This window comes from Zerene cesonia, chromosome 1 (genome assembly GCF_012273895.1).
Source record: "Zerene cesonia ecotype Mississippi chromosome 1, Zerene_cesonia_1.1, whole genome shotgun sequence".
In the NCBI taxonomy this organism is placed as follows: domain Eukaryota; kingdom Metazoa; phylum Arthropoda; class Insecta; order Lepidoptera; family Pieridae; genus Zerene; species Zerene cesonia.
The window spans coordinates 8710185-8727565 of NC_052102.1; the positions used below are offsets into that span (position 1 = coordinate 8710185).

A 17381-nucleotide genomic window follows, 5' to 3' on the forward strand; every position below is an offset into this window, starting at 1 on the left:
TTTTAATAGCTTTTATTAATATTAAATTATAATACTTTTACTATAAATGCTCAATGTGTTGGTACTCTATAAAAAAATGCTAACATTTTTTTTTTATTTCATAGAGGGTAACTGAGCTGGTGGTTTGCCTGATGGTAAACTATCACCACCGCCCAAGAACATTCGCAGAGGTAGTGCCTCTGTAAATGCGCTGCCCGCTTTTAATGGGTAAGGGATAAGGAAAGATTTGATGACTGGAAAGAAGGAGTGGACTGGGACGGGTGAGGAAAAGGAAATGGGCCTCCGGCTCCCCCACTCACCGTACGAAACACAGCGGCATGCCACTATTAACTTTTCGACTCCCATAATAACGTCACTTACCATCAGGCAAAGCACTATTCCAGTTACCCACTATGAAATAAAAAAAATTGCAAGTCCATACCCAAACATACGTGTAAAGCTCTGAAAAATCAGCATAATATAAATTTTAAGTAGCATCATACGACTTATGGAGTTGATAATTATTTTCTGTTATAAATACTCCGCAATAGACTTCAAGAAAATAAGACTCATAAAAGCATAAAACTTCTGTCATCATTAACTAATGAATTTGAATTAAAACAAAATCAATTCTCCAAAAGGAACTATTCGTGTATCAGTGAGAAACTACATTAAGTAATAAAATCTTTTGTATAATAGTCTGTAATTGGCCGGGATAACATAATTTTTATAGTCATTGTCTCGGCTCGCCAACACAAGCTAAACACTACGATGGAAACTCGAACTCATTTTGATGTCGATTCCAAAAATTTCCTTCGGAGAAAAAGAAGCATGAAAATAGAATCTTTCTTTAATGATCTGTATGTATATGTATAACCACGTGAGTTGAATACTATATATTAGTTCAATTTCTTCTTTTTATTGATTAAAGTAATAATTCCTCAAAGCAAAGGCTACTTCTAGGTACGTCAGTAAGTGTACATTTACTACCTAAAAGTCTACCTATATTTCTTTCTTCTAAATTCCTATAAAATTTTTAATTTACTTGATTGTTACAGATCTACATTGACTGCAATTCGATACATACTACATCGAATTGAAATAGTATTTTATAGAATTACACTCGAAATAGGATATTGAATTTCGACAAACCTATAAACTTCGATTTCAAATAGTAACGCTCCACTAAGTTCAATAAATAAATCTCGAAGCTGCTGTTTTTTAACTTTTTAATAATAACGCTATAATTATGTGCGTTGGCATCGAAAACAAACCACAATCTGTGGCCAGCCTTAATGGTTTATGGGTCAATTATAGGCGTCATAATAATAATGTTGGGGTCTTTAGGCCAGTAATACACTGGCCGTGGTATTCATTAGTCATTATGACCAGGTTTTTTGTAAATTGGACCCCGTTTTGATTAATTTGCGCAGTCTCATCGGATGCGAATATTTAGTTTGTAATTATTTATCTGTAACAATATTTTTGTAATAATTATTTTCCATTAATTGTAATGTCATTTGGAATATTAATGAAAATCAATTTAATACGTTCGTGTGTAGCCTACTTAGGAATGAAAGGGGAAGCACTATCTAGACTTGCTGAAAAGATAAGCTTTTCCTACGATTGCATATTATGAACAAATAAACAACCAATCACTTATCAATAATTTCACAATTAGATAAACCTTTTAGGTATATCATAAATACGAATATTCAAAACTTCTTATCTTGCTCATAAATTTATTTCATAAGTTTGCCAATGTAATAAATAAGTCGTAGAATTTTACATAAAGTTAAATATTCTTATGAAGGTACCAAGGAAAAAATAAGAAAATTATAAAGTTACTTTTTTGTATAAATATTCAATAACTTTTAGTCAAGTTAACTAACTACTTTTAATCTATGATTATTACTATGTAGGAACTAAAATTCTATATGCATTTAACGCATAAGTGGGCGTGACTTGCCTTCATTTCAAATCGAGGTAAGTAGGTTTGAATATTGAAGGCACGATTAAAAGACATTCTGACCCTAAGCAGTAAGCACTCTTCTCCCTAAAATGAAATATTTATATAACTATATATATAGGTAATTAAATCGATATAAAATTGAATTATTTTAAAAGCAGTCGTGTCATAAATATGTATGGCATTATGCGTTATGATAATATTTTTTCTGAATAACTTCAGGCTACAAGGCAACAAAATAACAAGATAATTCACGCATATAAAATTTCGCGAGGGAACATTTGATCTTATCATGAATGCTCCGCATTCACGCGAAACTCACGTCTTCATTGAATAACAGGAATTTCAATTTGATTATAATACAAACAAACATCTCGATCGCGAAGAAAATAGGAGCTAACGAACTTTTTATTAAAACGCCATCTAGTAATGTAACTCAAAATCACCATTGCCACTTTGTAGGTATACAACTGATAAGACTTGCCAATGTGTACTTGTTAGTTACAATGAAGTTGACTAAAATTTCTCTAGATGGCAGTATTATTAATTTTCAAAATTTAGAATGTTAAGTCTTACAAAAGTTGGAAAATAAAACAGTTTTATTTTGACAGTCGTAGTATATAGTATGCATTTAAATATAAACTTATAAAAATACATTTAGTTATTTCTATACTACATCCAAAATAACCTTAATTCAATAACATAAAAAACGATTGAGTTTCAAAAAAATTTAATACATACAACCCATACTTTTGCAAAACAATTTATTACATGCTCGTTTTTTTCCTTAAAATCTCTTTGATAATAATCCTTCCAACACTTATCCTTACCATATCACAGTATTTTTCAAATCAATATATCTTACTAATCCAGATTCTTTTTCCTATAATTCATATTTTAAATTAGCATTAGCATCAATATAAGCTTACAATAATAAAGCATCTTCAATTTGTTAAATTGCATATTACCACACATAACACAACATATAACTAGATATTAGATTTGTTTTATCCCTCATCCAACACCTAGTGTCATCTTTTCTGTCACAAACCTACATTAATTACCAACTTTATTTACAAGTAAAATTTTCTACTTCTTCCACACATGTATCGCATTTAACAACACAACAATCGACCATCTTGCACCTACATCGAGAACGAACAAAACTTTTTATAACCACAAATCCTCTACCACAGCACAATGTAGCACAATTATTTCTGTCCTTACAAGCCCTGCTTTTCGTACTCACACAAAGGTTGGGAGTTTTCTGCAAATACAACAAACTCTTTCTATCCTTCTCCATTCTTCTCCTAGCCTTCGGAGCTATAGCACGTTTTGTCGTGTAATTCACTAATTTCTTCTTGATTGCGTGGTGATAATGTTTCTTTAAGAGCCCCATTGCTGAGTTAAACGGTGCTAATTTCTTCCAACAAGTTTTCGTTGTACAAGAACCGGAGAAACCGTGGCACTTGCAGACCTCCTTCAACTGTTCACCGATAGCATCCATGCCGATATGGACATCTTGTTTTAGGATTTCGCCAATCTGATCGTTCCCGGCATGTTTCAGATCTAGAAAATTCTTCGTTAACTTCTTTCCATATTTGAAATCGTCTCCACATCCCTTTATTTGCCAAGACGTGTTCTTGAAGCTTCCTATACACGAACATCTAGTTATATCGCCTGAGGCGCAACCTTTTGCGACAGCGTGAGTTATAGAAGCTGCAATTAAAGCATGTACAAAAGCAGTTTCTCTATATATCTTATTGAAGATACTCTTATTGGCTTTTCTATTGAAGACTAAGGAGCAATTCCATCGATCGTATTGGAACGTTTCAATGCAGGCATTTATCGCCTGCTTTTTAGCTGTCTGTAATACTTTTGGTAGACTTGGCTCCCGTTTGCAAATTTTAGACTGTTTCGTTGATGATATAAACACTTCACATGTTCCGGGATAAATTGTTTCAGATCTGTCCATAAACAATGCTTCCACAGTTTTCTGCAATACGGGTTTTGTTCTGAAAAGACAGACATTGATAAATTAAAATATACTTATTCTTACTTTTTCCATTTAAATTTTAGACTGTGTAACATTTATTTGCGTTAGTCCCTATCAGTTCATCCCCATAACAGAATAATTCAATTCTGAAACATTTATTCCATTCATTGCGAAATCCTAAAACCATCGAAAACGATATTTTTTCTATACAGGTTGTACTTTGTAGTTATATTTCTCGATAATATGTTTAAATCTAAATCTCCAAATCAGCACCTTGAAATGCATTTTAATCTGTTTATTATCATAACACTCACAGCAAAAAATATAACATACAGCTTCAAAAAACCTCACCCTTGAACATTTTGCAACGCGAAACTTGATACTGTGAAATACACAACAACTGTTATCACACTAGAAGTTAACATGATTATTAATCGATCACATTATTAAACAATTACTGACTTGAAAGTAATGACGCCGCCAACAAAACGATTACTAAATGAGCTAATAGTTAGTAAGACAAAGGTGTCACCGATAGATAATCAGAGGGTGGGACCTTTCCAAAAAAGGTATGAGTAAACTCAGAAATCATTAAGTACATACATTAGTCAATAAGTCTAGCGAGCGCAGATACTGCATTCCTTATTGACTGGAGTCGAAGTTAATATTTTTAACTGTTTCATATTACCTTCCCATCGTCTGTTCTTTATAGAGTTGCTGGAAAGCTTAAACTCTTTTTTTTAATTCATGTAAACTTAACAATTATTTATGAATAGTAGTTTCTTAAACTACCACGGATTCGGAAAATCGCGTCACTTCTACTGAGAAGAATCGACTAGAAACTTGATAAGCTGGGCAAACTCAATGATTGAATTCAATTCAAAATGTACAGAAAATCTTTAATGATGTGGAAACGTTGACGTTGGTATAGATACATCGTCAGTAGTTTTCGATTATGAAATTATCAATCTTGAAGCAATATGCTAATATTCTAGGCCCCTGGAGGCATAGACTTCATAATAATCGGATTTAAAATCCAGCAGAGTCATAGGAAATAAAGTTACAAATATCAAAAAGTTTATGTACACTAAAATTAATGAATGAAAAAGATACATTTTAAAACAACCTTGGTAAGAAACTAAATCATTAACTAGTGTCAAGTCCGATACGTACAGACTTATATTGTATATGTAATATGTAATTACATATGAAAACCATTTTTTTCCCACTTACTTGAGGTTCTAATAAAAAATATTATTTAAATACAAAACCTGCTTAATATTTATTCCAGGGATGGCGACTTAAATGTTTACTAGCCTATAACACAAATCACATATGATATATTATAGTGCTAGCTAATGTGGTTTCTCTGAGTATGTCATTAGAGATAAAATTAATTACCCAATCGGTTTGGAAGTGTTGACTGCAATTTCGAAACAAGAGGCAGCTCATAATAACAGCATTTATTTATTAAAACGCATTAACGCATCGAACGTATTTTAAAGTGTTAGCATGATAGACTGAGTTCTGTTTTTTTTCATATCACATCGCAAATTTGTCGAAAGCGTTCGTCGTTATACGTGCAGTGAAAGAACGTTTAAAGGACGTAAGTTAATCACTAGATAACAAGGACTGTTTAATCTGTGCCCCGCGATTTGCCCGTGCTAAAAACCACTGGCACAAAGAGTACCTATTCCTTAAATGGTTAATATTAATGGATAATATTTGAAGAAAGTGTTTCATGTTTACCTTGGGTTTTGATCTGTTTTCGTTCCAAATTTCATCCAAGTCGTAGAATTGATCAAAAGTTAAAAGCGTAGCTACAAATTATTAAATAGTTACTCCATAACTTTAGACAGAACATCGCATTTATTTTTATTGGTATCATTGATTAGTAAGGACACAGATAACATAATACTATCGCTACATAGTATAAATAATAGTCGCTTCCCGCGTCTGCCCTATGTATGTAGATGTTTGTATGCTTAGTTCTTTAAAACTATACAACGAATTTTGATGAAGTTTGAGCGATTCAACAGGAAAATTTAAATGTACAATAACATCTATTAAACTATTCCGAATTTAGCAGCGCAGCCGCGGGCAAATGCTAGAAATATTGTTTATAATAGGAAAGGAGAATAACTTTTTTATAACGTTACGTAATAAACGTTAGTAATTAGTATTGTGATTTAAACTGTATGTTAAATGAGCGATTAATCATCCGGTTCGGCCGGTTTTCAGTTCTTAGGCTCAGATACACGCGGGCGGAGTGCCGCGGGACTACGTATTGATCCGCGCAATTTCAACCGACGTGCGAGTGTCGGATAAGGTAGTAAAACCACAGATAACATAATACTATAAAACTAACAAAAAGCAACGGCTCGTATTTGTGGATAGAATATTGTTTTAACGGTTGATATCACATTTAGGTGTTGATTAAAATATAATGCAAATAATGTGTCAGTCATTTATTTGGTTGTCTAGATGCTATAGTACAAAATTTGTTGAATTGAATCAAATAAATATAATCAAAGTAATAAAATTTACATATTAAAACATTTCTAATTACACAATTTAGTGTTGTATAATTTTTGATAAAATAAACATTAAATTCAGTAGCTCAAGTGTATATACTTAAATTCACAAAATTCATTCGTTTGTTCGTTTGAACACGCTAAACTCAGGAAAAGGTAAATTTTTGAAAACGGTAAAGTAGTTACCGTTTTCAAAAATTTTGTCAGCGTTGAATAGGGCATATATACCACAGACAAAGCCGGGCAGGCCTCTAATCATTCATATTCTTTTCGATACAATTAAAATCGTCGATTATTTAAATACACATGCCGCGTCCATTGCATCGTACATTGAAGTTAATTTGTTAGACTGAGCAAATATTGAACCCTCAACGTTGGACACTATAAGCGAGCTTGATGACTCTTCATTTAGATACATTTATTTCATTTTAGGCGTAACGAATTTTCCATTTTTTTAAATGCCAAATTTGTTATTGGTTTCTATGAATTCTTAACTCGAATATTTGAAAGTCGATAGAACAAGAGTCAAAGTTTAAATTGGAAACCGGTAACCTTGGTTACCCAGATAAATTGACAAACGTTTGATTTACAATGAAAACTAGCGATTCGTCCCGGCTTTATCCGTGCTACATTTTTCTCTCTATGAAAACCTAGTAGGTTAGTACATTAACAAAAACGTTGTCAAAAAATTACCGAGTTGGTCGAGCCGTTTTCGAGTTTTATGGTTAACAACACATTTGGCGATTATTTTTTTTTATATAGATGTGAAGGGTTACAATTGGTATCTTAATATATAAAAAATTCTGTGTCATGATGTATGTTCCATGAACTCTTCACCAACTCAACCGATTTTGATGAAATTTGGCATTTATGTGTAATTTGGTCCAACTTCAGATTTGGGATAGTTTTTATTTCGATTAATTATCCTAATAATTTGTAATCTTAATGTTTTAATTATTACTCAGCCACAACGCGTGGCCGGGTATGCTAGTTGATTATAAAATAGACATAATTTTTAGAATCTAACAAAATAAAACAATCAATCTTATAAATGCTTAATTTCGCACACAAAGTAAGTAAGTACCTAGTCAACTATGAATTAATTTTCAAGCTCAGAGCAATGACTCTCAACAACGCTCAAAAATTGTCCGAAGCAAAACTCTGCCTACGTGTGTATTAGACCGAGTATCAAATGAGCGTATACAAGAGACTTAGAACTTTATTGCCACGAAATAAGCTGTTAAATTGAATGAATGTTTTATACGACGAAAACGTATTTAGAATTTTATACGTAAAATACTCAAAAAACTTTTAAATTAATTTATTCAATTCTATAAATTTGACTTTAAACACTTATATCTTATACATAATATTTATCTTAATATATAAAATGCAAAGGTGACTAACTGACTCATTTATCATCGCGCAGCCCAAACTGCTGGACCGATCGGACTGAAATTTGGCATGCAGATATCCACTATGATAGGCATTCGCTAATTTTGATGTATTCTAAAAAAGGATTTTTATGTATTCTACCCCTTAAGGGATTACACATTTGTTGAAAGTTTCTACCATGAAAATTTATTTTGACCACGCGAGTGAAGCTGCAGTAGGTAATTATAAATTACTACATTATTAATCCAGTATTAACCATATGTAAGACCAGACCAGACCAGACCCTGGTATATGCGTCCCCGACGCAGTTGCGGAGAGCACCAACGGTGGAGGACGTAATGAGGCAACTACTCGAAGCATCGATGGTGGGAGAAACAGCTTATGTATCTTAATAATACTTAAGGGAACTTTTTCACATCACCCGGTCACCTACACATAGAACACCATCATCAGCAGTCCATATATGTTCCCACGGCAGGGATACAGGCCTCCTATGAGGTTCCAGGCCATAATCTACTATGTTGGCCCAACTCGAGATGGCAGATGTCACATGTCGTCGTACTTTTGATTCTTCAACATGCCGGTTTCCTCACGATATTATGTTTCACCGTTTCAAGTAGTGATAATGTGGATAATGCGTAAATAAATTGAAAAATCAATTAACTTCCTGCACTTACGCTTAGTCTAGAACCCCCGATTTTTCGATTAAAATTCGACAATCATAAATATCAATGGCAGATTAAAACTATTGTTAAACCATTTAACTCCAGTAACAACTGACAATCCGATAAAACCCACAGATAAACAAAACTAATCAAGCGAAAAAAAACTCATACCAGCTCTCCCACAAAGCATGCCAACTGCCAACCGTTCAATAACAAAGCAAAGTTTGCAAACCAGGCAGTGCCATGTATTGAGGGACATTCACCCCAGTCTGGCGAACGGCCAAGTAGGTTATGTTTAGGCGGTTAACACAATTTGTCGAGCCTTCGCGGCACGCTAGCACGTGTCAATACGTGTAAGTAAACAATTCATGTCAATATTTATGGCACGTGATCGACTGTTGCCATGATGATTATAGTAAATTGAAAATTTGCTGAAAAATACCTGGAGAAGACCTATATCCAACAATGGCCATCATAAAACGCTGAAACGAATTTTTTTAATAAGGTACCTACATATACAAAGGAAACACTTTCGGTGATATTCTTACAATACATAGAAGTACAATCTGTATGATGTAGCACCATGAAAGATACCATACCACAGAAGATCGTCACTAATTCGCATACGGATACTTGTGCTACCGTATTACTACCGTGTTTCATTCGATAAGCTTCCCGGTCTATTCTTTCATTCAAACTGTCCATCCTTTTTTATCCCCAATTAGAGATATACATTGGCAGACAGAAATACATTGGCAACAGTTTAACTTTGTTTAAAATGTTCCTGGGCGTCATCAATCTAATATATACAGAAACAAAATATTTACTTAATAATATTTAGGCGATAGGCACACTGCCTCGCATCACGCAAAGCATGTGAATATGATCTATGACCAAATCTATGAAATTGCACGCACGTGAATGCGCCGCATTCAATGTGTTAGACTGTATATGTTGTCTATACAAACGGAGATACTTACAAGAAACTTTAAAACACGCATTCACGCCCTACGCTCCGTGATGCGAGGCAGTGTACCAACAGCCGTAATTTTTTTTAAGCAATTGAGAGATGAGCGTGCCTGTACGAATAATTTTTTACACGTGTCATATATCAAAAATATGAAATTGTTCAAGGGTAGCGTGTTTGTAACTAATTGACGGTAACAACGATAATAACGGGGTTATTCGCGGGTTCATGTGTTTTTGTAGGTCATTGCCGAAATAAAAAAACTTATTTTTTTTTATTCAGCAATGCTACATTAATAAGAACATTAATTTAATCAAACTGAAATGTTTCTATAGACATTTTTGTAGTAGATATCAATATATTGCATTAATTTTTTACTTTATTTTCTACGAGCTGTTCGCCCCGGCTTTCCTCGTGGTACATATATAGCCTATATTATTCCGTGAAGTTGCAGCTTTCTAATAGTGAAAGAATTTTTTTAATCGATCCAGTAGTTTTAGAGTATCAATTACAAATAAACAGACAAAAGTACAAATTCTTCCTATTTATAACATTAGTGTAAATCACGTGAAAGACAAAGAAACTGAAAAGCTATGTTTTAATGAGATAAAATATTTCCCATGTACTTTTGCTCGCTAAGCCATATTATTCAGACATAAAAGGAACATGAAACATAAATTTAAACCCTTACGCCTGCATTTCTGTCAAACCATTGAACATTTCATGAGAGGTAAATATTGAATGGAAATATGTACATTTCTGTAGTACCCGCTCAAATCCTTTTAGAATTGAATAAATGGCCCCCTGATGGAAAATGTACAGCGTTCAGAGTTTGCACCCACAAACTGTAAAGGTCTTTTGTTATTTGTATATGTTATTGACCAAGCGAGAAAAAAAGAAAAGAAATCTATTTAGTATTTTCTTGTGTTTGGTTTCACACGAGTATTATACATTTAGAAATTAAAAACTTTTCAACGGATTTTAAAGGGAGACTCTCCGGTCTCCCCGTGACCACGCTCGCTGTAAAGTGTTCGAAACGTCGGGTTAATAATATAATGAATAAATCGCGTTTAAAATCCGTTGAAAAGTTTTTAATTTCTAAAAGAAATCTATTTGTTATGGCATGCCACACGGCACATTTACAAATAAATTTTGAGTACAAAGCAAACAAAATAAGAAAAGCTATTAATGATAGTTTTAACATAAACATATACAACTTTAGATCTGTGCACAAAATCATTGTAAAGACCACTCGGGTATATTATGTGACGCAACGGCATCACCGGTTTTCAGTTCCTCTTTGACAGCGTAATGAACAGAGTATTTTTTATTTAAAGTTTATAAAAATTCACAATTTTCATTATACTTTATCGATAAGAATATAAAACAATGTGTAGTGTTTACTTACCATACCAAGCCTACTTGCCATATAAAGATGTTTTTTGTGCTTTTGTAAGATAAATATGAAAAGTCTTCCAATCGGTATCGGTTATGGTATGTATGAAACATAAGCTCTCTCAGCTTTGCATCGCTGGGTTGCATCGCTGGGTCCTATTTCTATGTAGTAAACAGTTTCAAATAACGAACCTGAACTCCTAGCACCGCGAAATAATTACAAGATACTTTTATTAACATCTTGCTCCAATTGATATCTTGGTCATAATATTTACATTTTATATGATTCATAGGATACATTTATATACAATGAAATAACTAATCTTATTCTTCAGCGAAAAGCCTACCAGTCTTCTGGAGTTAGCGACAGCCATTGATAGCGTTGTATCAGGAAAATTATAATAGTAATGTCTACTTCTGACAGGACTCAGATATATTACCAAAATTTAGAATAGTTTACAATGAAACAGACACATTATTTCATTTCTGAACCTCGCCAGCCCTGGTCGATAACCAGCCTGGCTAGACAGGCAATGCCCTTGCGTCTGGATTGTCTAGATAAACTGACAGATAAACTATCTCAGGTAGGTTTTATATGAAAACGTTCCCGGAATGAGAAGTCAATGAATTAGAAGTGCATGTGCAATAATATACCCTGTATAACGTGGTCTTACAATATGTATAAAACTTTATGCATAGAGGCCTTCATTCAAATAACTATATGTGACTATGGTAATAGCATTTAGTCTATTAAAATTGAAGAAAATACTCTGAAATATTATTTAAATTCATGCCCCAATACGATACGGATAAGGGAGATATCCGTGCCTTAATTCTTTACTGATTTATTTACTGATTCGTCTACTTACTAAACATTCTGTCATCTGTATGGTTTGGTTATGCGACAGGCAGTGGTCGACGAGTCAACAGATTTATTCACCTAGTCACCATCAGACAATCGCGTATTACAAATTATTTAAAAATCTATTACCCACAGTGGTTTTCGAGTAACAAAAACTTCTATGAGTTTATTATTTTAATTTTTTTATTAGATTCTAAATGTAGATATTCATCCCATACAAACGTTAAGTTGCAGCTATAACTATACTTATTCTTTACAAATATATTCTTTACAAGAACTTCCATACTCGTGTTTCATATCTTTCTTTATCCTAAAAGTAAAGGTTAATTGTAGATGAATTAAGAATGATTGAAGACCTAAATACACACACAATAAACTTGATGAAAAGTACAAATGATTTTCTTGGAAGCTCTTCACAAGAAATAAGTATCGTCTTTGGAAATAGCGACTCAACGAAATTAGAAAATATTTTTACATTTACTAAATGCCTTAGGCGTGTCTCTTGGCATTTATCTTTGGTCTCAAGGACACTCGACCGATACTTCGTAGTGTTTCCTTCAAATACATTGCTATTTCTATTACAAGTACGTGTTTCGGTAATATCAACTGAATTAATAGAAAATTGCGATATCACTAATAAAAATTTAGACATCATTCACATGTTGAAATGAAAGACTTTCAGATCTCTCACATTTCTACATTTAATTTATTTTTTACATTCACGATGCAACCAATTTTATTTTCTTTTTTGTTATTACTTAAACGACTGTTAATTATTTTGAATAATTCACGGCAATAAATTTATTATATGTTGAATTTATATTGGAACTTAAATTTTGTTCCGTCATGACGAGTTAATAGATAAATTATACTACTTACATATAGTATACAATATACAAGATGACGTTCCTAGTCTACATACTAAAAAATAAGAAAATAATTTAAATTTTTTCGCCCAATAGTTTAACCAGAAAACATTATTTCAAAATGTTTTATAAAACACACTCCCCTCTCACAGGTTAATGAATGAATGATTATATATATTTCTTTTCATTTTTGTTCAAATTCCTTTATGACAATTGCAACTTTTAAATTTTGATCATTCCATTTATTATTGATAATATTATGAAATAGTATTGGTGTGTTTTCATTGGAGTAATGTCGTTTCTACCTGTATAAAAGAATATAATATAAGGAAACAACCTAGGGGCCTTTCCCTAAGTTTGGATTTTGTTCAAAAATTGAGGGTAGAAAGCAGGTCATGTTAATGAATTATGTATACCTACTGTCATGAGCGACCCATCAGCGTGGTCGATTGGAATAAGGATAATTCTTGCTAGTTCGTTCCCATGAAATGCCTTTACCATACCAATGCTTGTACATTGAAATAAATATATTTAAAAAATATAAAAACCACGCTTTAATGTTAGAATTATTTTCATAATATAGTCTAGTATTCAGGATAATAAAATATATTTGTGAAGTCAATTGTCAATGATCCTGTTGATATGTGTAGGTAAAAAGAAATAAATCTGACCTTTTAAAGCAAAAGGTAAGCTAATATAAAAGCATGTTAAAACACAATTTTTTGTAGAAAGGATATTTTTTACTCGTATATAACAACCTGTATGTACGATACGATAACGACAACATTTTCTATGCCAATTTATTTATTCATGAATTGTTATTTGCTATAACAAAAAAAAAAAACATATGTGAAGAACAATACATTATCGATATCAAGTAAAAAAACATGAATAAAAAGGTTCAGAATAGAATTACAACGAGCCCGATTTCAGAACAATCCAAGTTTACCTCCATTTTTGCGTTCCGTATCAACATCTCGCGTGCACACAGTGTCGTATTGTGTTCGTCTATCAATAAAATCCATGTACATTCGAACGAGCACAAGCCCCTGTGCACGTAGCTGGAAAGCAACGAAAGTTGAGCGCATGCGTAGCTAGCAACAACAACCCTCTCGGCTCAGACGAAGCGAACCATCCGAACGCGACGCTCTTTTCGAAATTCCAACAGTATTAAATTAATATTGTATGAAAGGCACTGTGTTACTGTGTATACGTTAATTTTACACGATATTGTACTGTTGTGTTGTGAGATTGTTGACTGAAATGGACTTTTTTATACACCTCCGGCAGTGAATGTATGATTTCGGCCAGTGAAATCTGTAGCGATCCGACTAGAGCAGTAAGTTGTTTAAAATGTATACCCACTAGACATAAATTAAACGTTTGTAAAGAAATACGCTTTAATTAAATACACCTACGATACGTTGTATGTTACCTTAATAATAACTACGTTTAATGTTCTTAGTCATAAAATTTAAAATGGGTAGTTTAAACATTTTATTTCATATTTAAACTTTAGATGTGCCTTATTTGCATATAAATAGTAAAAAAATTATGTGTTAAATAATGCAAGATCGAATAATACTGAAATAATAAAATAAATAGTTGTTCAATGATATATCACGTAAAATAATTACCTAATGTTATACTTTAACATCGCATATAGAAGCATTAGTTTTAATTAGCTCAATTATTGAAATATTAACAATAACGCTAATAAAATACACAGTAAATGATAACCTAAATCCGTTGTAATATTTGGATTATGCTCTGTATGTTATAATCTTAAAAGTTGAAATGAAAGGAAAATCTTTGTCTCATTAAATTTACTTAAATTAGTTTTCGTGAATAATCAAGATGAATTTTTATCACAGCCTTTGTTAAAAAATCTAAATTTCAGAATTTATCTTGTTCTATGTTTGGTTACTGGCGCTTGGTTTATTTTTATTCCTAACTGAAGCTTAAATACTTATGTGTTTTTATACCGTCCTAAAGCATAACAAAAAAAAAAAATCAGCCGACGTGCACAGATTATAAAGGAGGTTGTATACCTATAACACAGTCACGGGTTTATATGAAATGTATGATAACGTGAGGCAATTTGCATATTGATTGAATGTTGCCAATGTGAAAATGTTTTCATGTAATTATGTAACACATGTGGAGTGAGAAGAAATAGTTGTAACTAGTACATTAAATTCACAGGTTTTATTCGTTATAAATATAAGTGAATAATCACTTTGCCATGTAATAAAATAATTATTACAAACATACATGCAAAACATTAATTCGTTAGACAAAAGTTAAACGATAGCTGCAACCTGCTGTGAAATATACGTCTCTAATTCGAACGATTAGTTTTGATTCTAATTTGGTTTTACAGGGCGTCATGTAGCTTTTTTACTTTAACTTACGTAGACTGACTGTGCCTCGCGGTATTACTTGCCAAAAACAAACTTTAATCGCCTACTATTATAAAATCGTAATTATAATCTCAGTATAAACTTAACTTCGTCTTCATCACAGACATACATTACTTTTGGTTAGTATTCAACAATTTATATGTTCAATTTGAATAAAGGATTTTTATTACATACGCAACAAGGATTGCCAACATAGACCTATAGAACCTGAATATTATTAAGAATATACGTTAAACATTAATGTTTTATAGAAAAACCAAGCTACTCTTTATAGAATTACTCGAGAAACAATAGCAAGTTATATATATATATGGACACAAAACGAGATAAAACTATCATCTCTCGCATGACATTTTGAGTGGCCAGCGTGTTTGTGCATACGCTAATCCAATCTTGTTGTAGGATGACAAGCGGTGAAACCCGAACTAAATTGTATATCTACACTTCTAAAATCGAGTTTACGTGTTATATTATAAGCGAAAGAGAGATAGGATGCAATCTTTCAAAAGAACCGCGATTATATTAGTTTAAAACGATACAGCGTAAACGCTATATTTTGTTACTGTATAAATCCGTGAGTTTTCAGCTAATTGACGTTATTCCCTTCGTGCTTAACACGAAATTGTTGTCATTTTAAAATTTAGTAACCTTCTCCCAGAAACGTCGCCTATCCTTTTATGTACAAAAGCATTATTATTATTTCGGTTAAATCACCTGTTGCATATTTCCTGTTACTTACACATTTTGTGTTATATAAACTTATTTCATTCATTTACTAGATTGACGATTACGTAACAGACTCTCGAGACAAAACATCAGTCTGTTTTCTCGAAAATGATGCCTAAAGACGGATTCAGATATTTGCGTGTTGTAAACAATAAGTATATGAAATTTTTTATCATAGTAATTTTTCTGTATTGGTACAAACTTTAGAGTAAAAAATCTTTATATATTTATTTTTGAGTTTCGTTTTTTCTATTATTTTGCATACGTATTTATTCTTTCGTTAAAGGACAGTCTAAGCCCTAAGGACTGTGGTTAAAGTTATGTGTTAGAAAAAACATCAGAATATTCTTAAATATGCACGTCATATATTTACATGTTATATAGAATGGATAAAAGGCCTTCATTATGATGATTTTAAATATATCTAAACATTCACGAAAAATTTAATTAAGAAGATTCAATTCGACTCAGGATTGAAATACTGAAACATACCTTAACATCGTTTTTCAATTTATTGTTCACAAAACAAAAAGCTGTTCAAAGGTAAATGTATTTATACAGCCAGTGAAGAAGAAAATACTCAGCTTTTGGAGAGATTAATACGGAGGCAGTCGGCTGTTACGATTTTCTTTATTTTGGGCATATTCTTTCGGAAGGTTAATTTGTTCGAAATAAATTTGTTTGTACTGTTATGTCCTGATTCATTAACACTTTTAAAATGAATTCATACATTTTGACAATAATCTGACGGGGTATCTCCGTAATCTCTTCAAAGGAGCTTATAAAAGAACAAATTTCTAAATTAAAGCAATAATGACTTTTTTGCGACTGCGCGCCACAAATGTTTCGTTCGATTTTTAAAACACTACGAATTATGTCCTCCAAAATAATGAGGAATATAAAGTAATTACTTTTACAAATATCTAACCAGCTTTAATAAAATATTTAAATTGCCAGTACTACACCAAATTTAAAGGGAATCACGGGACGGGCACTAGCTTTTAAATAAAAAAAGAATCATACAAATCGATTCACCCATTGAAAAGATCTGAAGAAAATGATAACAAACTCAAGATATACAGTCGAAAATCAAACCTTCTTTCTTGAAGTCGATTGCATGCACATGTCAAGGATAATTTCAAAGATTAATTTTTATTAAACAGATCACATATGAATAAGTTCATATATAATAAAATCGCGCATTCAAATCCATAAACGGCGCTATCACAATATATACATATCACTTTATATATCCATCAAAGTAAATACCGTTCTCGTGAAGAAAGATTTGTTTGTTTTATTTCATCAATTAAAATAGTATCATCAGTGAGATATACAAAAATAGAAGGACATTTTCTGTTATTTTAAGAATATTTATATATTCGTATGAAACGTTGATTGCGGTTCGTTTGAATAAATTATGCTATTCAGAGACCAAACAAATAGAACTGATTGTACGGATACACAATACGACTAACAAGCACTCCTTTTATTTTATCTTACTTATCTGTTGGCATAAAAATAGATTTATACAAATGAAAAATAAAAAACATTTTGCTGCATTAAAAATGTAAAAAAATACTATACAATTAAGAGACAACAAT

The 17381-nt window shown here is 32.1% G+C and overlaps 2 protein-coding genes across 6 annotated transcripts in view; one reads left to right on the top strand and one right to left on the bottom strand.

Moving 5' to 3' along the window:
* Nucleotides 1–3017: 3017 nt before the first annotated feature.
* LOC119830612 (protein Wnt-4) lies at nt 3018–4369 on the bottom strand. Its single transcript, XM_038353668.1, has 2 exons — nt 4296–4369; nt 3018–3963 (listed from the first exon to the last, which is right to left on the bottom strand). Exons 1-2 carry the CDS (start codon nt 4367–4369, stop codon nt 3018–3020), a joined length of 1020 nt encoding a protein of 339 aa, XP_038209596.1.
* A 9384-nt stretch (nt 4370–13753) lies between these two features.
* The window catches only part of LOC119831130 (sodium bicarbonate cotransporter 3), a 40628-nt gene continuing 37000 nt past the window's right edge, over nt 13754–17381 (top strand). For all 5 annotated transcript variants that reach the window (XM_038354425.1, XM_038354393.1, XM_038354400.1 and 2 more), the window contains exon 1: nt 13754–13967. The gene's annotated coding sequence lies outside the window, so the exon portion shown is untranslated. The remainder of the gene's footprint in view (nt 13968–17381) is intronic.